Source organism: Rhinopithecus bieti, unplaced genomic scaffold (assembly GCF_001698545.2).
Source record: "Rhinopithecus bieti isolate Rb0 unplaced genomic scaffold, ASM169854v2 scaffold_3043, whole genome shotgun sequence".
NCBI classification, from domain to species: Eukaryota; Metazoa; Chordata; class Mammalia; order Primates; family Cercopithecidae; genus Rhinopithecus; species Rhinopithecus bieti.
The window spans coordinates 1876028-1901796 of NW_016804580.1; the positions used below are offsets into that span (position 1 = coordinate 1876028).

Here is a 25769-nt window from a genome sequence, read left to right on the forward strand (position 1 = left end):
GCCCGGCTAGTTTTTTGTATTTTTTAGTAGAGACGGGGTTTCACCGTGTTAGCCAGGATGGTCTCGATCTCCTGACCTCGTGATCCACCCGTCTCGGCCTCCCAAAGTGCTGGGATTACAGGCTTGAGCCACCGCGCCCGGCCGGTTATAGTTTTATCAGTTTTATTAACCTTTTCAAAAAACTGGCTTTAGTTTCTTTTATTTTCTCTATTTGTGTCTTGTTTCTCATTGATTTCCATTCTGATGTTTACTGGTACCTTTCTTCTGTGTACTTTGGGTTTCATTTGCTACTTTTTCTAGTTTTTTAAGGTAAAAGCTGAGATCATTGATTTGAGACTTTTCTTCTTTTCTAACATAAGTGCTATATTATACTATAAATATCTCTGTAAATACTGCTTTAGTTGCTTTCCACAAATTTTGATATGCTCTGTTTTCATTTTTATTCTATTTAAAATACTTCTCAATTTTCATTTTTATTTCTCTTTGACCCTGGGTTAGCAAATTAGTTGTTATTTAGTTTCTAAATGTTAATTAATATGTTAATTCATTTCCAAATATTTGGGGACTTTCGACTAGCCTTTTGCTACATACTTTTAATTTAACTCTTTTTAGTCAGAGAATATACTTTGTATGACTTGAATGTTTTTAGATTTACTGAGATTTGTATTATATCCCAGAATATAATCTGTCTTGATAAATAACTCATGTACACTGGAAAATAACGTACATTCAGCCTTTATTGGATGGAGTATTCTATCAAGTTCAATTAAATTAAGTTTGTTGTTAGTACTGTTCAAGTCTCTGTAGCCTTACTGATTTTCCTCTACTTGTCCTGTCAATATTGAGACAGGGAAGTTAAAATTTCAGCTATATGATGTAGTTGTTTATTTTTCCTTGAAATTCATCAGTTTTTGTTTCATGTACTTTGAAGCTCTGTTATTATATGCAAAATGCATAAAATTGTTATATTCTCTGTTTTGTCTTTAAAATAGTTTTCTTATACACATCATATAGTTGGGTCTTGTTTTTAAAAAATAGACTGACAATTCCTGCCCTTTAATTGCAGTTTAGATCGTTTGTATTTAATGTAATTATTAACGACTAGGTCAAAATCTATCATCTTACTTTTGTTTTCTATTGGTCTCTTCTGTTCTCTTTTCTTCTTGTCCTCATTTGCTGCCTTTTTTGAATTATGTGAATTTAAGAAACTTTTATGTATTTCTACCATTGTCTCTCCATATCCTTTTGTTTGATTTTCTTTTGGGGGTATTACTCTAGGGTTTATGGTATGCATTTTTAACTTATCATAGTCTACTTTCAAATAATATTTATACCACTGCATGTATAATGTAAGAACTCTTTCAGTATTATATTGCTATTTGTCTCCTCCTATCTTTTGTGATACTATTTTCATATATCTTACTTTTGCCTATGCTATAAACTCCATAATACAATTATTATTATTATTTTCTTTTTTTTTTTTTTGAGATGGAGTCTCGTTCTGTCACCAGGCTGGAGTGCAGTGGCCGGATCTCAGCTCACTGCAAACTCCGCCTTCCGGGTTCCCGCCATTCTCCTGCCTCGGCCTCCAGAGTAGCTGGGACTACAGGCGCCCGCCACCTCGCCCAGCTAGTTTTTTTGTATTTTTTAGTAGAGATGGGGTTTCACCGGGTTAGCCAGGATGGTCTCGATCTCCTGACCTCGTGATCCGCCCGTCTCGGGCCTCCCAAAGTGCTGGGATTACAGGCATGAGCCACCGCGCCCGGCCTTAAAAATTCTTATGTTAATTCAATCATCTCTTTAATTTCCGGTTTTGTTTCCATGGACTGATTGCCCTACTGGTTATTAGCCACATTTTCCTGCCCCTTTATGCGTTCAGTAATATTTTATTGGAGTCTGGCCATTGAAGAATTTTATATTTTTGAATGCCATACATATATGCATTCCTGTTAAGAGTTTCATAATTTGTTCTGCCCCTAATTTATGTTGCCCAGCTTACCTTTCAAGAGTTACTCTTTCAGCTTTTTTAGAGCAAAGGTAGAGGTAGACTCCCTGTCAGGCCACTCCCCACTACCAAGACATTAGCCTTTTGGAGTATTTACTTAACACTCAATGTATTCTACTCATTTTCTTTCCCTCTGGCTTTGAGAACTAAAATGATTCCCTGACTTGTATGAACTCGGGATTTTTCAGATTTTGCTTCCCTGGTAATAGGTCTTTGCCTAAACGTGCTTTGCCCAAACTTGTAGAGCTTTACCGTACCCATGACTAGATTAGCATTCAAAGCCCCAAGGGGAACCTTTGTGCAGATTTTTTTTTTTTTTGAGATCAAGTTTTGCTGTTGTTGCCCAGGCTGGAGTACAATGGTGCGATCTTGGCTTACTCCAACCTCTGCCCCCTGGGTTCAAGCAATTATCCTGCCTCAGTCTCCTGAGTAGTTGGGATTGCAGGCACCTGCCACCACGCCCAGCTAATTTTATTTTTAGTGGAGACAGGGTTTCACTATGTTGGCCAGGCTGGTCTCGAACTCTTGACCTCAGGTGATCCACCAGCCTCAGCCTCCCAAAGTGCTGGGATTACAGGCGTGAGCCACTACGCCTGGCCCCTAGTGCAGATTTCTAAAGCTCTTGTCTGCATGGCACCCTCCTAATATATTGCCCTCCAAATTCTAGTCTCTTGTCCTCTTGGCCTCCTCAAACCTTGATTTTTGTCTCTTCAATGCAGTAAGACCTTTGGGTTCTTTTTGAGTCCCACCTCCCTGTGCCACAGCCTAGAAACTGATTCCAGGCAGAACGCTGTTGCAATCATTGGGCTCACTGCATATGCTTCCTTTCTTCTTGAAATTATAGTCCAGTGCTGTCTGTTGTCCCATGTTTGAAATCATTCCATATATTTTGTCCATGTTCTATTTGCTTATTGTAAAAAGATAAGTCTGGATCTTTTTACTCTCTCATGACCAGTAATGGAGGTTTGCCATTTTAATCATAATACATTTTATTTATTTACTACATTTAACAAACATTTATGGAATACCTACCGTGAAGAGCCCAGAAATAGAGAAAAATGAGTCACAGACTAATGCTTATACAATTAAAAAGTTACAATATTGTGGTAGCTTTTAAGTATGACCCCAAAATTCTTTGACATTCTTTCCACAAAGAGGTAAATTTTATTTCCTGTTCCCTTAAGTGTACATGTGTGACTGCCTGTCCAAAAGAATATGGCTGAAATGATGCTGTGCTTATTTCCTAGCCCAGGTCTTAAGAAACTGGCAGTTGCCTGGCTCTTGCAATACTCAGTCGTATGCCCATCCAACACACTGAAAGGAACCAAGCAGATACATAGGAGCTCCCATGTTGTTGTTCTGGTTGGTAACCCCAGTGACTCAGCCAACTGCTAGGACCAACTGCCAGACATGTAACTGAGCAAACTTTGAAATGACAGTAGCCCTGGCTGTAGTCATTCCAGCCTCTGAGCTACCCCTGCTGAGACTGTGTGGTCCCGGCTAAGTTATAACCAAATTTCTGTTTGTAAGCAAAATAAATTATTGTTGTTGCCCTAAGATGCGAAATTTTGCAATTTGCATTTTTTTTTTTTTTGAGATGGATTTTCCCTCGTTTCCCAAGCTGGGGGGCAATGGTGTGATCTTGGCTCATTGCAACCTCCACCTCCTGTGTTCAAGCGATTCTCCTGCCTCAGCCTCCCGAGTAGCTGAGATTACAGGCATGTGCCACCATGCCCAGCTAATTTTGTATTTTTAGTAGACAGGGTTTCTCCATGTTGGTCAGGCTGGTTTTGAACTCCCGAACTCAGGTGATCTGCTCACCTCAGCCGCCCAAAGTGCTGAGATTACAGACGTGAGCCACCGTGCCCGGTTGTAATAGACACCTGTAACACATATTATACCATTAAGTGCTATAATAGAGGTAGTCAATTAACAAATGAATTAACAAATATTTATTATGTGCCTATTACTAGTCAGGTACTGAGTCAGGAAAGGCTTTTAAGAAGCAAAATCTAAGTGGAAGTTTGGAGGAGATCTAGGACCTAAATAGGTAAGAGCAGGAAAAGCAGAAATAGTTGTTTGTTTGAAGATATAAAAAAGCATGGGGTGAATGCCAGTAGTTCAGAAAGGCTAACATAGAGGCTAAGGAGAACAAAACTGTGAAGAGATGAGTTACTGAAAGGCCAGTTCATTAAGGAGCTAATGCTAAAGAATGGGGGTTTAATCCTGAAGGTAAGGCTACTCTGCACACTTGTAATCATGCAATTAATTTAATTTTTTATTTAATGGCTATCTTCCCCATAGGTTGTACTCCAAAAAGGCTAAATCACACAAAGCTTTTATCCCTGTAATTCCAGCATCTAAAATGTTACCTGGCACACATGGGAGTTAATGAATATTTACTAATGACTGAGTAACTGAAGAAACCCTGTAAGAATTTTAAGGAAATGATATATAATCAGCTTTGTGTATTAGAAAAATCATTCTGGCAGTAGTACAGAGAATGGTTCAGAGGTAATAGCTGCATTAGCCATTTTGGGCTGCCATAACAAAATACCAGAGTGAGTGACTTATACAACAGAAATTAATTTTCTTGCCGTTCTAAAGGTTGGAAGTCTGAGATCAGGGTATCAGCATGGTTGGGTTCTGGTGAGGGCTCTCTTACTGGCCTGCAGACAGCTGCCTTCTTGCCCTATCCTCACGTGGCAGAGAGAGGGAGAGACGGTAAGCAATCCAGTGTCCTTCTTATAAGGGCACTAATCCCATTAGCAAGGCCCCAGTCTTATGCCCTCATCTAACTGTAATTATCTCCCAAAGATTCTGTCTCCAAATACCATCACAATGGGGGTAAGGGCTTCAACATTTGTATTTTTGAGGATACAATTCAGTCCACAGCTGTAGGAAAGGAGAAAAGACAGCAGGAGGTAAATGTAACAACTTGCCTAAGAGATGAGAGTATAAACTAAAGTAGTGACAATGCAGTGGAAGAGGAAAGACTGAGAAATAGTAATCATTCCTCCTTGGGCTGGAATTAACTGTTAAAAACCTTCCTAGTATATTCCTTTTCCTGAACTTTAAAATTATAGACTTTTCCCTGTAGTAACTCTATTTGCATATCAGTTTTTTTTTTATTTTCTTTTCTTTGAGACAGAGTCTCTCTCTGTCACCTAGGCTGGAGTGAAGTGGCCTGATCTCAGCTCACTGCAACCTCCATCCACCAGGTTCAAGCGATTCTCCTACCTCAGCCTCCTGCATAGCTGGGATTACAGGTGACCACTACCATGCCCAGTTAAGTTTTGTGTATTTTTAGTAGAAACTGGGTTTTGCCATGTTGGCCAGGCTGGTCTTGAACTCCTGACCTCAGATGATCCACTTGCCTCAGTCTCCCAAAATTCTAGGATTACAGGTGTGAGCCACCACACTCAGCCAGTATTTTTGTTTTTAATGTAGATGAATTTTCAAAATCAAACAGAGATAAAGGGATATAACATTTGACAAACAACCACATAATTTATTAAACATACAACATTACGGAAACATTTTAATGTGATATTGATACGTAGTCTTCAAAATGTTTTAAAAACTATGGTAATACTAAAAGTGAAACTCTATAGAGTTTCAGTATTTTAAAGTGATAATAAGGGGCGTTAACCACAAAATACAAAGCGTTTCACTTTTTATGTTTGGCTTTTATGTTAAATATTGAAAGTTTTATATTTTAAAAATGTTTATTATTTATATAGCACATGAATCATCAAGACCCCCCTGCCCCCATAGCTAAAGTCATTCTACATCAGAATACATGGACACTGCTCTCAATACTAGTATGTATTATTCCCAGTGCACACACATTGATAATCAAGGCTTGAACAGTTTGTGCCCTGGCTTATTGCTGGCAACGGAGTAATTCAGTCTGGAGTACAGAACACATCCAAATGCATTTTCATCAATATCTGGCTCTGATACAGCCAGTCCGAGCCACCAATATCTGGCTCAGGGACTTACGATAATGGCCGAAGACACTGCTCAGGTTCTTAAGGTAAACAAGGTGTCACCTAATTCTGTCAGCCCAGCAATCAAAGCACATTTTTGAGAGGGAATGTTCCGACTTCCTTATCAGTTGTGATATTTCCAAATAATTCTATGCTTGTCATAATGAAACACAAGCATGCTTTTGGTATTGGCCCCTCAAAATACTAAGAAACTGGTGATACCAACATATCATTTTTTACATTGTGTGTTTTAACATTTTTTCTGCTTTTGAAAGAAATACATGCTCATCATTAAAATATTTTGAATAATAAAATGCACAAAGAACATTGTCTAGAATCTTGCCACTCAGAGATAATCATGTCATAATATTCTCATGTATTTCCTTTCAGACTTTTAAAATTGTGGGCATTTGTAATTTTCTAAGGTTTGTAACTTCCTTCTGAAAACTTATGTATTCAGATGTCTATGGAAATATGAATCTGTATTATGCACCTTAAATGGCTGTGTAGTTTTCACATCTTGTGTACTGTGATTTAACTGACCAATATTAATTACAATGATCAGAAACACTTATTTAGTGCTTACTCTATGCCAGGCACTGTAATAAGCGTTTTGCTTGTACTAATTCATTTGATCCTCACTACCCTATTATTCTTGTTTCTTACAGATGAAGAAACTGAGACACCAAGAGGTGAAGCAATTAGTCCAATCACTTAATGTGGGACATTTTAGTGGTTGGCAGTGCTTTGATCCTTTAGACAATGTTGCCATGTATACCTTTGTTCACGTTTTAAAATAATGTCTTTAGGATTAATTTGCCGAAATGGAATTGCTGGGTCCTAAGGTTTTAAAAATTTGTTACATGCTTCCAAATATTTCCTTTGGGAAGATGATACAGTATTTACAGTTCATCCAACAGTATGTGAGTGTCTCATTCCTCACATCCCTGATTCTTTGCAATTTTCTTTTTTTTTTTTTTTGAGACAGAGTTTCGCTCCCGGGTTCAAGCGATTCCCAGCCTCAGCATCCCGAGTAGCTGGGATTACAAGCGCACACCACCACGCCCGGCTAATTTTTTGTATTTTTAGTAGAGACGGGGTTGCACCATGGCCAGGCTGGTCTTGAACTCCTGACCTCTGGTGATCCGCTCGCCTTGGCCACCCAGAGCGCTGGGATTACAGGCGTGAGCCACCGCCCCCGGCCGATCCTTTGTAATTTTTACCTAAATGACAAAACATTATGTAACTGCTACTTTAATTTGAACATTTCACTTTTAGAGGTGGGACTTCATTTTTAATGAATTTTTGTAAGCACTCTTTGATTACTATATATTAATCCTGTGTTGACATGTCAGTATTAGTTTCCATGCTACATTTGGAGGTGCCGTAATTTGGGGGATAATTTCCATAATTTCAATTTACGTACAAGATGAGCTTACTAAGTTTGTTCCAAGTGGGATGCAAAATCTCTAGTAGATCCTCCTTAAAACTTCTCTATGACACAGAAAATAATTTTTGTTGGTTAAACTTAAAAGTAAAATAATTAAATCAACATTTTGGGTTGCTAGGAATCACGCACTGATCAACTTCTAGCTCCAGTTTTTTTGTTCTTTTTTTGCTCAGTCTAGGGAGGCTATCTTGGGCTGTGAAAGGCATGTCACCAACCATCACAGCTGCTGAGTGACTGCACGGTTAGTCAGTAGGTGCCAACGCCCTACTAGCAGAGCTGTCTGCAGATTCCGAAGCCTGGCGTTCAGGGACTCCCGGGAAGGAGCCAGCGTTACCTCAGCCTCTCCGAGGGAGCCTCGCGCCCTGAACACTCCCCTCTTGGGATTCAGGCCAATCCGTTCGGCTCCCATGACTTCATCCGAGCAAATTTGTCACCTCACGCAGCGAATTAAACTGTTTACCTAGAAGATGATCCAAAGGAATTTCCATTTCCTTCCAGAGGGAATACAAGGTTATGATAACCGAGAGAGCGAGACGAAAAATGGGGCACGGCTCTACCCAAACTCAACCTGCTTTCTTTCTCCTGAGTCTCCCAGTCACTCCGGGGGTTGTTAGTAGGCTTCAGCACGCCTGAAGGACCCCGTCTTCCGGAGACTCCTAGCCAAGGGAAAAGCAGGAAACACAAGAACTAATTCCACTCTTCTGTGTGACTAATTAAAAGAGGAGTCAGGCAGAGGGGACTCCCTGTTCAGCCTTTACTGACGGGCCAGGCTCGGGGCACCTTTGGGACAGGCAGTGCCGAGGTCGCCCAGATTCCCGACAAGCTCCGTGCGGGGGCTTTCTCGGCTCATTGCTGTTGCCGCCGCCGCCGCCGCCGCTGCTGCGGTGGTTGCTGGGTTTGGGTGAGACGAGGAGCTGTCGCGGACCCTGTAGAGTCAGTCTCTGTTGCTCTTTTTACCTGAGGAGTCTTCCTTCCTACGTCGAGCCCTGAATCCCGTGCTGTCGAGGGGGGAGTCCCCGCGGACACCTCGGCACGCAGTGGAGATGCCTCTCTTTGCCACCAATCCCTTCGATCAGGATGTTGGTAAGTGTTTTTGCCGCTCCATGCCCATTCCTCACCGGACTGCACGCTCACTCTGCCAGCCCCTTCCTGCATTCAGGACCCTCGGACCAGGGCCGAGGAAGAGCTCGCTCTTCCCCTTTCCTGAGCTTCCCTCCTTCAGAGCTGGGAGGAGGTCGAGGGCTTGGCGCATTCTCTTTGAAAGAAATGGGACTCATCCTGTAAAATGGGCCTTGAGCTAGGACCGTAGGTTGCCAAAGAACTGCTGAAGGGGTTGGTGTAAAGGGCCTGGGAGGAGCAGCTGGTGTAGCATCTGGTGCAGGGACTGTGCTTCTGGACGAACAGCGAAGGGTTTAAGGCGTATGTCGACTAGATTAGGATGGTAAACCCTATACCAAAAGTGCTTGCCTAGACAAATAAATGTTGAGCGTCTGGAACTGGCAGAATGTTTTAGGTAAGGTTCCTTAGAGAATTTTAAAATCTTTTTGCAACGGTAACTGAAGGAGGGAGCTCTGGTTAAGGGTAGACTCTCAAAAATGTTGGGAGCGATGAAGATGAAATACTTGGCAATAGCTGAAACTGAATTGAGGACCTGAGCCTTTGGGATGTCTCTCTTAGGCTAGGTCTCTGCACTTAAAAAAGTGTAAAGAAGTGTGGAAGAAGTTGTTGAATCTGGAAAGAGTTTGAAGTGCTACATTTTTGTTGTTTTCTGAATCACTGGTTTTAGGTACTGATTATGTCAATTCAATAGGTTTGCTTTTTGTTTATTTTTTATTTTATTTTATTTTTTTCTGGCTTGAAGATAATAATTATGGGAATTTGAGTTTCCGGGGAGAGAATTTTGGTTTAATTTGAACACACGTAGGAACTACCTTGGCACACAAGTGCGGAATGAAAGCAAGCCAAATACCATTTCCAAATCCCTTATGGCAGAATGTAATGATTACTGTGAATAAGGAAAACCTTATGAAGTTACTTTATATGTCTGTGTGTATTTTAATTATGAAAGGTGGATGTTGAATTTTGCTTTTTTAACTCTTCCTTAGAGCATGTCACTGAAACTTGGAGGTTTATATAAGACTAGAAAAAAGGTTCATCCTTACCTCTGCCACTTCTCAGCTCACAGTGAAATCATAGACATTCTTTGAGTTCCAGTGTTCTTGTCTTTAAAGAGGGGAAAATACATCATTCCATTCTGCGATTAAATGATATGTGTAGAGGGCCTGCTACAGTACCTTTATGTGATAGGCACTTACTAGATGCTACCTTTTTTGTTCCAGCTTAAATGAGTGTCCTGAATCTTAGCAGTGGACGGAACCTTGGAGATCACCGATTATACTTAATGAATTGGAAAATTGCATTTAATTTAATAAGCAGTTAGCACACACTACAGGACACAGTGGCTCAGTGACATAAGAGATACGGTGATGAGCAAGGCCTAGTTGCTGCTCTCAAGCAGTTTTACATCTCACTACATGAATCTCTAGGGGAAGTACTTAAAACAGCTTCTTAGTACTTGTTTCTTCTGTTTACAGTACCTTTGTCTAGTTTTCTTGGTTCTGTATAATTTAGCTAGCAACTACCCAATCACCTTTGTATTCTACTGACTTTGTGAACACGTATTTGCATTGGATTCGGGTAAATTTCTTAATGTCAAACCCGTTCCTAGTACCTGTACCACCCAGTTCAAACACAGGCACCTTCTTGCCTTTATGCTTTTGCCCTGTGCTTACGCTTTTTTTTCTCTTTCAACATATCCTTATGTGTTAAGGCCAACTCAGAATCCAACTTGTTATACCTGAATTATTTCCTGATTGCTGTAGCCAAGGGTTTCTCAGTAGCAACGTTATTGACAGTTTGGACCAGATAAATATCTTTGTCATAGGGGTTTGTCCTGTGCAATGTAGGGTGTTCAGCCTTATGCCAGTGACACCCAGCCCCCACTCATGATTTTAGAAGTCTCAGGACATTGCTAAATGCCCCCTGGAGGGACAAAATACCTCCCAGTTGAGAACCACTGCACTAGTCCACTCTTAATTTCCACCTTCTTACAAAATCCTCTAACTTATTTTAGCATTTTTGTCTTTACCAAATTACTTAGCATTAAAGATATATACTGTATTTTCCTACTTAATGAGTGGTTGCTACATAGAAGGTGTTTAATAAACGTTTGTTGAGTTGAGAATGTGTCAGTTGAGCCTGCCAGATAGTACACTTCTTCAATGTAGCAACATTGTTTTGCTCCAGAAAAGCTTACTTTTAAAAGTTGCTCATGTTTTGGTATTGAACCAATTCTCTTCTCACAGTCTGTGTATTGAAATGTTCCAAAAGGTTTATCTGAGAAGACCCCTCAGAGATTCCCAGTACATAATCTTTGCGCAGATTCCAGTAGACTCCTATATTATTTTTAAATAGTATAACATATGGAATACGGTGTATAAAATACACTTACCATTTTTTTCTTTCACTATGTCATAACCAGTAAGTATGTCATAACATTAAAGTAACTCATTTGATACAATTATTTATCACTTAACGCTTGTATACATTTGCACGTCTTCAAAATTATTTGTCTTCAGTCTTAATCTGAAGCAGAATCAGAAATTCAGTGACTGATTTATTTAACATTTATTATAAAGAGACAAAATGCTGGTGATAGCTTTTCCCTTGAAGAAACACCGAAAGATGTTATTAGGATGTGAGTTCTGTGAGGACAGGGATTTTTGTTTGATTTGTTCACTGCTGTATCCCTGGCTGTAGACCAGTGTTTGGCATGCTGAAGAACTTTCAGTAAACATTTATGGAATAAATGAATCTCATTTTGGACATTATAATTCAAGAGTTGAATTTAGAAGCAATGTAAAGATAACTTATTTCATCAAGTTTTTATTTCAAAGTCTCTAGTGACTTCCACCTTGCCAAATCCAGTGGTCACTTTCTAGTCCATTTGTTTGTTGATCTCTTAAGCATTCCTCTTTGACATACAGTACTTTATTCATGGGATTTCACGACACTAAACTTTTTCTTATTTTCTACTTAGCTTCTTTTAGGTTTTTTTGCTTCTCCTTTTTGTAACTTCTAAAAGTTGAGTGCCCTAGGGCTCAGTTCCGGAGCCTCTTCTTTCCTTCCACTTTTTTTTTTTCCCTTAGAGTATTAGGAAGCAATTTAGCTTAGTGTTCATAATTCAGACTCTGAGGCCACACTGCTTGGATTCAGTCCCAGGTTTGCTGCTTACCGGCAGTGTGATTTTGGGCTAGTTGCTTAGATACTCTGTGTCTCAGTTTCCTTATCTTTAATATGGAATATAAGGGTAATAATAGTTCTTACCTCAGAGAGTTGTTGAGAAGGTTGAGTTAATATTTGTAAAGCACTTAGAAAATTTCTGTACTTTTATTAAGATTTTAAAAGAATCTCATCCAAGTTCTTAGCTTTAAATACCTAGTGTATTCTGGTGACTCCTGGATTTATGTTCTTACTCTCAGCCTCTTGCCTGAGCTCTCGACCTAGATATCCATCTCCTTACCGAGCATCTCCATTTGGATTCTGCTTAGAGTCTAAAACAAACATTCAAAACTCAATTCTTAGTTCTTTTTTTTTTTTTTTTTTTTTTTTTTGAGACGGAGTCCTTGGCTCTGCCGCCCAGGCTGAGTGGCAGTGGCCGGATCTCAGCTCACTGCAGCTCCGCCTCGGGTTTTGGCCATTCTCCTACCTCAGTCTTCCCAAGTAGGCTGGGACTACGCGCCCCCGCCACCTCGCTGGGCTAGTTTTTTGTATTTTTTAGTAGAGACAGGGTTTCAGCGTGTTAGCCAGGATGGTCTCGATCTCCTGAACCTCGTGATCCGCCCCATCTCGGCCTCCCCAAAGTGCTGGGATTTACAGGCTTGAGCCCACTGCGCCCGCCGTGTCTGCACTATTCTTACCTTACTTCAGTCATTGTTATCTCTCATGTCAGTGGCAAGAGGCCTTCTTCCTTTTTTTTTTTTTTTTTGGAGACGGAGTCTGGCTCTGTCGCCAGGGCTGAGTGAGTGGGCCGGATCTAAGCTCACTGCAAGCTCCGCTCCGGTTCCCGCCATTCTCCTGGCCCTCGCCTCCCCAGTAGTCTTGGGACTACAGGGCCCGCCACCCTCGCCCGGCTAGATTTTTGTATTTTTTTTGTAAGAGACGGTGTTCACCGTGTTCCAGGATGGTCCGATCTCCTGACCCATGATCCGAGCTGTCTCGGCCCTCCCCCATAGTGCTGGGAATTACAGGCCTTGAGCCACTGCGCCCGGCCGAGCCTCCTTCTTTGTTACCACTCTTGCCTCTACAATCAGTTCTCATTTACAAAGGTCAATGATCTTTTAAAAATGTTAGATAATGTCACCTGCTCAGAGCTCTCTTGTAGCTTCCTATCCTACTTAAAGGGTAATGCAAGTTTTTTATTGTGGTTCACAATATGGCTCCTTCCTGTGTGTCTGATATGATTATGCTCTCCAAACTCACTCTCTTGAATTCCAGGGTTTTGAATCTGAACGCTCCAAGCTCATTCCTGCCTCTGTAGCTACGTGGTACTCTTTGCCTGGGATACTCGTCACCCAGGTATTTGAAGGTCTGGATATTCATCACATCCATTCAGGACTCTGTTCAAACGTCATATTCTAAGAGAGGCTTTTCCTAATAATCTTCTGTAAAAAATATCCATCTTGGGCTGGGTGCAGTGGCTCACACCCGTAACCCCTACACTTTGGGAGGCTGAGGCAGGAGGATTCCTTGAGGCCAGGAATTGGAGACTAGTCTGGGCAACATAATGAGACACTGTCTCTACAAACAATAAAAAAATTAGCTGGCATGGTGGTATGCCTGTAGTCCCAGTTACTTGGGATGCTGAATCCAGAGGATTGGTTGAGCCTGGGAGGTCAAGGCTGCAGTGAGCTATGACTGCACTCTTGGCTGGGCAAGAGAGTGAGACCCTGTCTTTAAAAAAGTAAATAAATAAATTTTAAAAAATGCATCTTTACCCTCTCACTCTGTTTCTTTGTTCCATTTTTTTCTTTATAGTACTTAGTTACCTGACATTAATTGATTAATTATCTTTTGTGTGGAATGTAAACTCCATCAAGATGAGAACTTTTCATTTTTTCCCCTAATACCTTAGGGATAGTGTCTGGTATATAGAAAACACTCAATAATTATTTATCAAATAATGAATTATCGATATTTTTCTAGAACATCAGTCTTGAATTTCTTTTTTTTTTTTTTTTTGAGACGGAGTCTCGCTCTGTCGCCCAGGCTGGAGTGCAGTGGCGCGATCTCGACTGACTGCAAGCTCCGCCTCCCGGGTTTACGCCATTCTCCCGCCTCAGCCTCCCGAGTAGCTGGGACTACAGGCCCCTGCCATCTTGCCCGGCTAGTTTTTTGTATTTTTTAATAGAGACGGGGTTTCACCGTGTAGGCCAGGATGATCTCGATCTCCTGACCTCGTGATCCACCCGTCTCGGCCTCCCAAAGTGCTGGGATTACAGGATTGAGCCACCGCGCCCGGCCAGTCTTGTATTTCTATTTGGTGTTCTTTTTTCCCTCCAAAACAAATTCATCTGTCAGAAAGCTGAAGTTAATTTGCCCAGTCTGGCTCTTCATTCATTATTTGCTAGCATTTTGTTTGTTTTAAATCTTTTTTACATTAATGTAGATGGGGTTTTGTTATGTTGGCCAGGCTGGTCTTGAACTCCTAGCCTTGAGTGATCTGCCTGCCTCAGCCTCCCAAAGTGCTGGGATTACAGCTGTGAGACACCCGGGCCCAGCCAGTTTGGTAATATATTAGTGTTGTGGTTATCTTGACTTGAAACCGAAGAGGCATCTTTGAATCATTTCCTTGCCTCTGCTAAATCATCATATGTCTTTGTTTCTATAATAGAATATTTGTGTTCCCAGTCAGATTGTTTTGGGCCAGTCCACGTCCTACATACTTGGACATTTTTTTAGTCCGCTTTGCTTAGTCCAGTCAGCCTTATAAATCATAAGCCAGATGAATCTTAAATGTTAGTGTCACATTCTCCTGAAGTGTGGTATGACAGAAAGACCTTGGACTTTGGGTTTAAATTGCACCTGCAGCATTTACTTTTAGTAAATGGGCACAATATATAGTTGGATAGGTATAGGACCCCTTTGAATTCACTTTTACTTTGGTAAATAGGGATAGAAATATCCATTATACGTCATGTGGATGCTATGAGGATTACTTGTAAAACACATGACATTCTAACTCTTTACCAGAGTTGAATAGGCTTCAGATATCTCAAGGTCAGCATGTTCAAAACCATTTGAAATTTTCTTCTCAATTATGCTTTTCATCTGTTTTGATAGTTGGTACCTTAGTTTACTTAGTCATACAAGTCGAGAACTTGGGAGTAATTCTTGACTTCTGTAGTTATAATTTTGTACATTCTAAACAACAAATGTATCCTGTCTACCCTGTGCCAGATACCCTGGTACTGAATATGCCCTCAAGGATTCCAGGTTTGGGTCACCACTCTCTCAGATTAGTATAGTAGTTTCCAGCTGTTCTTCCCTGCCTCCAGTTTTCCCTAGTTATTTTCCAGGTGGCTGATGTTGATATTTTAAAATGTAAATCTACGCGTGACCCCTCTGTTTAAAATATTTCTACAGAGGGCCGGGCGTGGTGGCTCACACCTGTAATCCCAGCACTTTGGGAGGTCAAGATGGGCAGATTATGAGGTCAGGAGATCGAGACCATCCTGGCTAACACAGTGAAACCCCGTCTCTACTAAAATACAAAAAAATGAGCCGAGCGTTGTGGCGGGTGCCTGTAGTCCCAGCTACTTGGGAGGCTGAGGCAGGAGAATGGCATGGACCCGGGAGGTGGAACTTGCGGTGAGCCAAGATCACACCACTGCATTCCAGCCTGGGTGACAGAGCAAGACTCCGTCTCAATAAAACAAAAAACAAACAAACAAACAAAATTCTAGAGAATCTACAGCTTTCACAGTACTTTGAACTTTTCAGCAGGGCATGTAAGGCCTCTTACGTTTGGCTTTGTAACTCTTCAGCCTCATCTTCCACTTTTTTCTTACAGGTGTATTTCACTCCTTACCGGTTTTATGCCACTGTGCTCTTCAGATGTGGATCCTCTGGCTTGACATACTTATTTGTTCATTAATCCTCAGTAAGTTTGTTTTGAGGAGATGATGCATTTAAAGCACTTAGCGTAAGCACCTGAATATAGTAACCAATGGATACGTTTTAGCTCCTTTTATAATCAAGTTAGAAATAGATGTGGAGACTATTGGATTCTAAGGTGTGCAATCAGTTACTGTCAAAACATAGGAGAGAAATGTGAAAATTCAGAATACGAGTATGTTAACCGTCTGATGTCCACTGGATTAAGAACTTTTTTCTTTGGTTCTTCTGTCCCTATTTTACCTCTCCTCTAAGCTGTTGTTTCTAATGCTTTTAGGTTATCGTTTCTGTTTTGCGCTCCTCCCTGAAATCCTTACATGCTGTTCTTTTGATACTTCTTTTCTGGTTAGCAGAACTTCAGGTTGCTTTTCTTTGCAGATACAATTTCCAGGAGGATCAGGGACATTAGATGAAAGATTTTGAAGAATTGATTTGCAAAGAGGATAATGTCTTTCAGACTTACTTTTCCATTGGCCATTTTAATGAACTGTTACATCTCTGGCCTGACTGAATGACAGTCCTTTCCCCACAGCCTAAATGTGACGCGAAGTCATCCTGTCAGCATTTCTCACCTCCCCAGATCTTTGACAGTCATAACTTGAGAAAATCAAAAGTAGCTGTTTATCAGAAAAAAGTTCTCCAGTCTATTGAAAAGACTATTGAAATTCAAATGAGTCTCTGTGTGTGTTTTTTCTGGGTACTGCTGGGCAGATTTCTCAATCTCCTCTTTTGAGTATTAGCGTAAGGATAATCTCAGGATAAAATGAGATCATTATGAAGCTTTGAATTCTTTAGAAGCAAGTCTGTTATTTTGTCGCTTTTCCTTTTCCCACAAACCTTGTTTTGTCTTAGAAAATAAATAGTTTTGACTTCATTTGCTATTCACAGAACCATGTTGTAGGTAGTTTATATTCTTCTGATTAAGAAAAAAAATACTTGTTCTTTTATAACTGGGAAGAATTGTGCCACTGATTTTGATGATTTTGAGGCAGCCTGAATAAATGATGTGAACAATTTTAGATTTCTAAAGTGGGTTGTGTTTCTGATCCATCCATACAAATTTGAGTCAGATGCTGATTCTATTTATGTGTAGGAAAGTAATGAAGTAGTTCATGAGTGTTCAACATAATATCTGCTGATAACTGTATCATGTGTTCCTGGGTATATCATTAATTCAGGAACTGTAAGATAGCACTCAATTATGATAGGCAATTTATTTATTTATTTATTTATTTTTTTGAGACGGAGTCTCGCTCTGTCGCCCAGGCTGGAGTGCAGTGGCCGGATCTCAGCTCACTGCAAGCTCCGCCTCCCGGGTTCACGCTATTTTCCTGCCTCAGCCTCCGGAGTAGCTGGGACTACAGGCGCCCACCACCTCGCCCGGCTAGTTTTTTTTGTATTTTTTAGTAGAGACGGGGTTTCACCGTGTTAGCCAGGATGGTCTCGATCTCCTGACCTCGTGATCCGCCCGTCTCGGCCTCCCAAAGTGCTGGGATTATAGGCTTGAGCCACCGCGCCCGGCCCGATAGGCAATTTATATTTGATCAGATAAACTGTTGACTTTTTAATAAGTTTTAATATGCTTAGCTATTATGTTTTTAAATAAGGTGACAGGTTTTAGAATATAAGTGTGTTCTTTTAAAAAATGCACTTAAAAAAAAAAGCCTACTTGGCTACCAGTCAGTAAGAATGATGAATTAATTATTAAAATGCATTACCAGACCAAAGTAATACCATGCTTTCCTTTTTAAAGATGAAGTAAGTGATATTGTTCAGAATGACTCACTCAATATTCTTGGGCTTTAGAGGGGTTGAGTACCTAGGAAGCAGGCTCTGGAACTCCTCAATCAGAGCACTTCCACTTGGGTTTGCTGTATATATTGGGTTTCTTTTAAGATAAAATTCTCTTATAGAGTGTTGAATGATAAATAATTTGAATAGTCTTTGTTTCCTAGGAGAGAGCCTCTAAATCCTTGGAATTTTCTGAGTGACAGGAGCATCTTTGTTATTTATGATGTGCCCCTGGGATAATAGCTTAGTTTATGCTAATAAGATGACTCAGTCTGGGGGCTGGCCATTCCAGAAGGACTAACCATGTGATGAAAGGATTTGGGCTTTGAGTCACAGGACCTCCTGGAAGGATAGGGACATGGAAGTTGAGTTCCACTATGTGGTCAGTTATTTCATAAATCATACCTATATAATGAAACCCCAATTGTAGAATCCATGAAGGTGCATTTCCCAGTCCATTGAAACCTACACTGAAAAACTGAATATCCCACAATAAAAACTAGAAACAAGCTATTTGTGAAAATGCTCTGTGATGTGTGGATTCATCTCACAGAGTTAAATGTTTGTTTTGGTAAAACAGGTTGTTTGTTTTGATAAAACAGTATAAAAACTCTGAACACTGAAGCTCAGTTGAGCATTCTGGTAGGTGATACACACTGATGTGCTCAGAGGGTGATGAAGCTTCCTAGCACAGAGCTTTCTGTTTCAGACCCTCCCAGATCTAGCTCTAAACAGGTGATTGTTTGTATCTGGGGGTCTGCATTCATGGATTCAAAGAACAGTGGATCAAAACTTGTAGAGGAAAAAATATGATGTCAGTACCAAACACATAGAGACATTTTTCTTGTCATTATGCCCTATACAGTATAATTATTTACATAACATTTACATTGAATTAGGTATGATAAGTAATCTAGAGAATTTAAAGTATATGGGAGGATGTCCACAGGCTTTATGCAAATACAATGCCATTTTATATTAGGAACTTGAGCATCCATGCATTTTGGTATCTGTGGAAGGTCCTGGAACCAATCCCACATGTATACCAAGAGACAACTGCATGTCTCTATTGGCTGGTCCGGATTTGTGTTTTTTATGATAAAGCTCTAATTGTAATAAAGTGCTTTCTGAGTTATGTGAGTTGCTATAGTGAATTATCAATCCTAAAGGATAGTGGGAACTCCCCATTTGTATCCAGTTGGTCAGAAGTGCCTGGGGATCCCAGAGCTTGTGCCTGAGGTTTGAAGTGAAGGGAGTCTTACGGACTTCAACTTGTGAAGTCTTTGCTGGCTGGGTAATTAGCATCGGAAGTATGCTAGCCCTCTGAGTAGTTAGCAGTACATTGTAGAGGGTTTCTGCATTTGAAAGTTAAGTTTGAAAACCATGAAACCAGGTATTATTTAAGGTCAATGTGCTACTATGACTTTTTGTGGCTTCCATATTGCAGATACATCAGTAGTCTTATCATTTTTTGAGCACTTAGACTGAGAGCATTGTTACTGAAATAATTCCCCAAAGTAAAACTTACTGTTTTCAAGGGATTTACAATATATTACTAAAACTTGAACAATGATAGGTAAATTTGATCTAGTTCTCTGCATTTCCCTCTTCCAAACCACTTTCACATATTGGTGATAGATTAATGCTTTTCAAAAACATCCAGTTCTTGTTTTATTTCCTTGTTTAGAACTCTTGGCATTCTGATGTTTCTTGAAGCAGTACAAATACCTGAGCTAGTATTTTAGGTCTTAATGTTGTTCTGTTATTATTCCAAACTTTCACAAAGTAGTATGTATTTCAGCCAGCCTAGATTCTTCATTATGCTTCTTTTCTGTTTTGATTTTAGTTTTTACTTTATTCACTTAATTAGAAACAAATGAATTTATTATTCTGTCCTCTTCTTATTTTCTAAATATATCAGGAAGCCCTTTCTGATTCTCCTCTTCTCTCTCTCCAGGCTCTTTACCTTTCTTTCAGTTTGCTTTGGGCTTTGCGTTATTTGAAACCCTTTCAATCTTACATTTAAGTCTATCTGCTGGTTGCACTTCCTTTCTTAGATTGTAAGCTACTTCTGGTAGGGTATGGCACGGACTAGAAGGCTATTCCATTTTGCTGATTGTCATGCATGTCTGTGTGAAGAGACCATCAAACAGGCTTTGTGTGAGCAATAAAGCTTTTTAATAACCTGGGTGCAGGTGGGCTGAGTTTGAAAAGAGTCAGCGAAGGGAGATAAGGGTGGGACCATTTTATAGGATTTGGGTAGGTAAAGGAAAATTACAGTCAAAGGGGGGTTGTTTTCTGGTGGGCAGGAGTGGGAGTCACAAGGTGCACAGTAGGGGAGCTTTTTGAGCCAGGATGAACCAGAAAAAAGGACTTTCACAAGGTAATGTCATCACTTAAGGCAAGGACCGGCCATTTTCACTTCTTTTGTGGTGGAATGTCATCGGTTAAGGTGGGGCGGGGCATTTTCACTTCTTTTGTGATTCTTCAGTTACTTCAGGCCATCTGGGCGTATGCCTGCTAGTCACAGGGGATGCGATGGCTTGGCTTGGGCTCAGAGGCCTGACACTGAGTACGTGTTCAAATTTTATAATTGCCTGCAAGTAAATTGCTTTATTGAGATCACGAATTGTTTGGATCTGTGTATTAATTCTTATGCAAGGAATTAATTTGTGTGAATAATCTGCTTTTGCTATCTTCTATGCTATAAGATTTTAGGGTAGCTAGGTAGGTAGCTAATAACCCATTGGTTATCCACTTGGTCTTTACTAGATGCTTATTTTAGTTCTCCAGTGGTAGTAACTAACTAGCAGGTGATGCTGTGATATATAGCAGGTATTATACACCTGTAAAATATTTGGTCAGAGTTGACTGCTTTCTATTTTCTGCATTCAAACTCACATGGCCTACCTTCCGCTCTCAGTAGTAGGTCAAAATGAGGAAATAAGTGTACTCTGTTGATCTAGGCAGCAGGGCATAGGGGAGAGTATGGAAGCAAGAATTTCATTATCACATGGTCAAGAGCAACCATTACAGATAAAAATGTTGGTATGAGTCATTTCCACCCTCCCCCCAACCCATCTCTGTTTAAAAAATAGAGACTGCTGTTGAGGAGCTTGGTGATGTTATCTTTCAGCATATCTGCTCTTTGAATTGCAGTGTTCCAGTCAAGACTGGTTACTCTCTGCTTCTGTACAGCTGTTGTTATGGAATATAATGACTTTTTAAAAGTATTTTTTCTCCTACTTATATTCTTTTTCTCTTAAGTTGCTTTTTTCTTTTCTTTTTTTGGTCTTTTTCTTTATCTTCCACATTAGAAGATAGTTCCCTCACACCTGTAATCCCAGCACTTTGGGAGGCCGAGGTGGGTGGATCACCAGGTCAAGAGATCAAGACCATCCTGGCTAACATGGTGAAACCCCGTCTCTACCAAAAATACAAAAAAATTAGCTGGGCGTTGTGGCACTCACCTGTAGCCCCAGCTACTTGGGAGGTTGAGGCAGGAGAATCGCTTGAACCCAGGAGGTGGAGGTTGCAGTGAGCCAAGATCACACCACTGCACTCCAGCCTGGGTGACAGAGCGAGACTCCGTCTCAAAAAAAAAAAAAAAAAAAAAGATAGTTCCAAATAGCTTGCTTGTTTGCCCATGGCTAATACTGGAGAAATCAAAATCACATTGGAAGTTCTCATCATGTGGTTAGGTCTCACTGACTTTTACCTTCACTGTAGGTTAGTCTGGTGGGCCGTTGGCTATGGAGTTCTGCCTCTCCAATCCTCCCCCTGCAATATTACTGTCTTTAGGTCTTTCGTCTTGGGCTGACATAGAGCCCCCCAGAAAAGAGTCTTCTAATTTCTTGGAGGGTGACAGTTCCAAATGTTGAATCAGCCTTGCATACCTGGGATGAATCTTAACTGGTCATGGCATATGTAATTCTTCTTATACATTGTTGGATTCAGTTTGCTGATATTTTTTGTTACCGGTGGAAGGTGTCCGAGTTATTGGCAGTGTGTCTGTACGGGTCTGCAGCAATCTCAGTTCTTGCCTCCTCAAAAGAGAGAATTCAACTGAGGGGCATAAGGCAGAAAAAGAGATTGAGGCAAGTTTCAGAGCAGGCATGGAAGTTTGTTAAGAAGCTTTACAGCAGGAAAGAAAGGAAAGTGCACTTGGAAGAGATCTGAGTGGGCGATTTGAAGAATGAGTGCGGTGTTGAACCTTGATCCCAGGACTCCATAGGTTGGCCCCTTTCCTATGATTCTTCCCTTAGGGTGGGTGGCCCGCATGCGCAGTGCCCTCCTTATACCTGGGAGGTGAGCATGCACAGTGTGTTCAGGAAGTTGGATGCATGCCTATCGGAGGCTTTCTTCCCTTTTCCGGTGGAGTGCCCTGGGAAGGTCATATACTGCCATTTTGTCTCGTAATGCACATGCCTGGACTCACTCACCCGATACCTGGGATTTTATTGGAGCCCCTTTTTTTGCTTCTCCCTGGTGCCTGCATTCAATTAACACTTTAATGTTAACACTTGTGGACTGTTAGGAGCTTGTTTCTCCCTGGTGCAGGCTGCCAATTTATCACTTTTAGAGAGGCAATGTGATAATTGCTGAATCACCCAACATTCCTAGTGGGTGAGAACCCTCTCCTGCCCTGCTCATACCTGTCTTACTACCTGTAACATTTTGTTGGGGATTTTTGCATTTATGTTCATGAGAGATATTGACCTATAGTTTTCTTGTAATATTTTTGTCTGGTTTTGGTATTAGAGTAATGCTGGCCTCATAGAATGAGTTAGGAACTATCCCCTCTGCTTCTATATACTGCAAGAGATTACACAGAATTAATATAATTTTTTCCTTAAATGTTTGGTAAAATTCACCAGTGAACCCATCTGGGCCTGTGCTTTCTGTTTTAGAAGATTATTAATTATTGATTCAGTTTTTTAAATAGACGTGGGCCATTTAGATTGTCTATCTCTTGTATGTATTTCGGTAGATTATGTCTTTCAAGGAATTGGTCCATTTCATCTAGGTTATCAATTTTGTGGGCATAGAGTTGTTCATAATATTCCTTCATTTTCTTTTCAGTGTCCATGGGATCTGTAGTGATGTCCCTTCTTTGATTTCTGATGTTAGTAATTGGTGTTTTCTCTCTGTTTTTCCCCCTTAGTTTAGCTTGGCTAGCAGCATATCGGTTTTATCGATCTTTTAAAATAACCAGCTTTTGGTTGTGCTGATTTTCTGTATTGGTCTTATGTTCAGTTTCATTGGTTTCTGCTCTAATTTTTGTTGTTTGTTTTCTTCTGCTTGCTTAGTTTGGATTTAATTTGCTCTTCTAGTTTCCTAAGGTAGAAGCTTAGATTATTTATTTTAGATCTTGATTCTTTTTAAAAATATGTATTCAATGCTATAAATTTCCCTCTAACCACTGCTTTTGTTGCATCCCACAAATTTTGAGAAGTTGTATTTTCATTTAGTTCAAAATATTTTAAAATTTCTTTTAAGTTTTTTTTGACTCTCGTTTAGAAGTGTGTTAATCTCCATATACTTTGGTGTTTTCCAGCTATCTTTCTGTTATTGATTTCTAGTTTATTCCATTGTAATCACTATGTGATTTCTATATTTTTTAGATTTTTGTCTTGGTTTGTTTTATGGCCCAGAAGGTAGTCTGTCTTGGTGAATGCTGCATGTGAGCTTGAGAATAATGTGTATTCTGTTGTTTTTGGATGAAGTAGTCCATAGATGTCCATTGTCAATGATACACAGTTGGTTAATGGTGTTGTTGAGTTCAACTGTGTCCTTTCTGATTTTCTGCCTACCTGACCTGTCCATTTCTTTTTTTTTTTTTTGAGACGGAGTCTCACTCTGATGCCTAGGCTGGAGTGCAGTGGCACGATCTCGGTTCACTGCAACCTCCACCTCCTGGGTTCAAGCAATTCTTCTGCCTCAGCCTTGCCACCACACCTGGCTAATTTTTGTATTTTTAGTAGAGATGAGGTTTCACCATATTGGCCAGGCTGGTCTTGAATTCCTGACCTCGTGATCCACCCGCCTTGGCTTCTGAAAGTGCTGGGATTACAGGAATGAGCCACCATGCCCAGCCTGACCTGTTCTTTTCTGATGGAGGGATGTTGAAGTGTCCATGTGGAATAATGGCTTCTCTGTTTCTCCTTGCAGTTCTATCCATTTTTGCTGCATGTATTTTGGCATTCTTTTGATAGGCACATACTTGTTAAAGATTGTTTTGTTTTTCTGGAGAATTGAACCCTGTGTAGTGTGCCTCTTTATCTCTGATAACTTTAATTGCTCTGAAGTCTAATCTGTCTGAAAATAATATAGCTTTTTCTTTTTACTAGTTTTAGCGTAATGTATCTTTCTCCATCTTTTTACATTTTTTTTTTTTTCCAGACAGGGTCTCATTCTGTCACCCAGACTGGAGTGCAGTGGTGCAATCTTGGCTCACCGCAACCTCCACCTCCCGGGTTTGAGTGATCCTCCCATCTCAGCCTCCTGAGTATGCTCAGCTAATTTTTGTTTTTTTTTTTTGTAGAGAAGAGGTTTTGTCATGTTGCCCAGACTGGTCTTGGACCCCGGGCTCAAGTGATCTGTCCACGTCGGCCTCCCAAAGTATTGGGATTACAGGCGAAAGCCACTGTGCCTGTCCTCATCCTTTTACTTTTAATCTCTGTGTGTTTTTATGTCTAAAGTCAGTTTCTAATACACAACATATAGTTGTGTGTTGTTTTTTGATTCGCTCTGACAATTTCTGTCTCTTAATTGGTATAGTATGTAGACCATTGACATGTAAAGTGACTGTTAATGTACTTGTGTTAATATCTACCATATTTGTTACTATTTTCTATTCATAGCCCATGTTCTTTGTTCCCATTTTCTATTTCACTCTTTTTTTGACTTTTGGCTTTTGTGATTTTAGTTAAGCAGTTTACATGATTTCATTTTATCTCCTTAGCATATCAGTTATACTTTTTTTTTTTTTTTGAGATGGAGTCTCGCTCTGGTGCCCAGGCTGGAGTGCAGTGGCGCGATCTTGGCTCACTGCAAGCTCCGCCTCCCAGTTTCACGCCATTCTCCTGCCTCAGCCTCCTGAGTAGCTGGGACTTTTTTGAAAAACTTTTTTGTTTTTTTAGTAATTGCCCAGGAGTTTTCAATATACATTCACAACTAATCCGAGTCTGCTTTCAGATAACACTGTACTACTTCATGCGTAATGCAAGTACCTTATAATAAATAAAAGTATTATGAATTCCTCCCATTCTACTTCCTTCCATGTAAGTAGAATGAATGAAATGAATGAAGTAAGCATTCATTCATTCTACTTACATGGAAGCATACATAAGAATATCAGAATATATATAAAATCATAGGTAATGAATGCATTGTTGCTGTTATTTTGAATAAACTATTTTCTGTTAGATTAAGAAGAAAATAAAATAAAAGTTATTATTTTACCTTCAGGTATTCCATCTCTATTCTCTTCCTCATTGTTTTTTTTTTTTTTTTTAGAAAGAGATAGGATCTTGCTCTGTCGCCTAGCTGGAGTGCAGTGGTACGATCATAGCTAACTTCAGGCTCGACCTCCTGGGCACAAGTAATCTCCCACTTCAGCCTCCTCAGTAGCTGGGAATACAGGTGCATGCCACCAGGCCCAGCTAATTATTTTTTTAAAAATGAGGTCCTGTTCTGCTGCTCAGACTGGTCTCCAATTCCCATCCTCAAGTGACCCTCCCACCTTGACCTCCCAAAATGCTGGGATTACAGGCATGAGCCACCCTGCCCAGCCTCTAATGCTGTTTTTTTCTTTATGTAGATCCAAGTTTCTGACTTAAATCATTTTTCTTCTTTGTGAAGAAGTTCTTCTAACATTGCTTGCAAGGCAGGTGTACTTGCAGTAGATTCCCTCAATTTTTGTTTGAGAAAGTGTTTATTTCCTCTTCACTTTTGAAGAATAATTTCTTTTTTTTTTTTTTTTTAGACAGAGTCTCGCTTCTTTACCCAGGCTGGAGTGCAGTTTTACGATCTCGGCTCACTGCAAGCTCCGCCTCCCAGGTTCACGCCATTTTCCTGCCTCATCCTCCCCAGCAGCTGGGACTACAGGTGCCTGCCACCACGCCCAGCTAATTTTTTTGTATTTTTGGTAGAGACGGGGTTTCACCATGTTAGCCAGGATGGTCTCGATCTGACCTAGTGATCCACCCACCTCGGCCTCCCAAAGTGGTGGGATTACAGGCGTGAGCCACTGCGCCCGGCCGGCGAAGAATAATTTCTTTTTTTTTTTTTTTTT

At 40.4% G+C, this 25769-nt stretch overlaps 1 protein-coding gene across 4 annotated transcripts in view; it reads left to right on the top strand.

Moving 5' to 3' along the window:
* Positions 1-8117: 8117 nt before the first annotated feature.
* STAM (signal transducing adaptor molecule) overlaps positions 8118-25769 on the top strand; it is a 71612-nt gene continuing 53960 nt past the window's right edge. For 2 of the 4 annotated variants that reach the window (XM_017869197.1, XM_017869203.1), the window contains exon 1: positions 15589-15668. In XM_017869197.1, coding sequence (XP_017724686.1) covers positions 15623-15668 — 46 coding nt within the window. In that variant the 5' untranslated portion in view covers positions 15589-15622. Of the gene's footprint in view, positions 8531-15588; positions 15669-25769 lie in introns of those variants that run through there. The other 2 variants (XM_017869198.1, XM_017869199.1) reach the window with 2 other exon arrangements.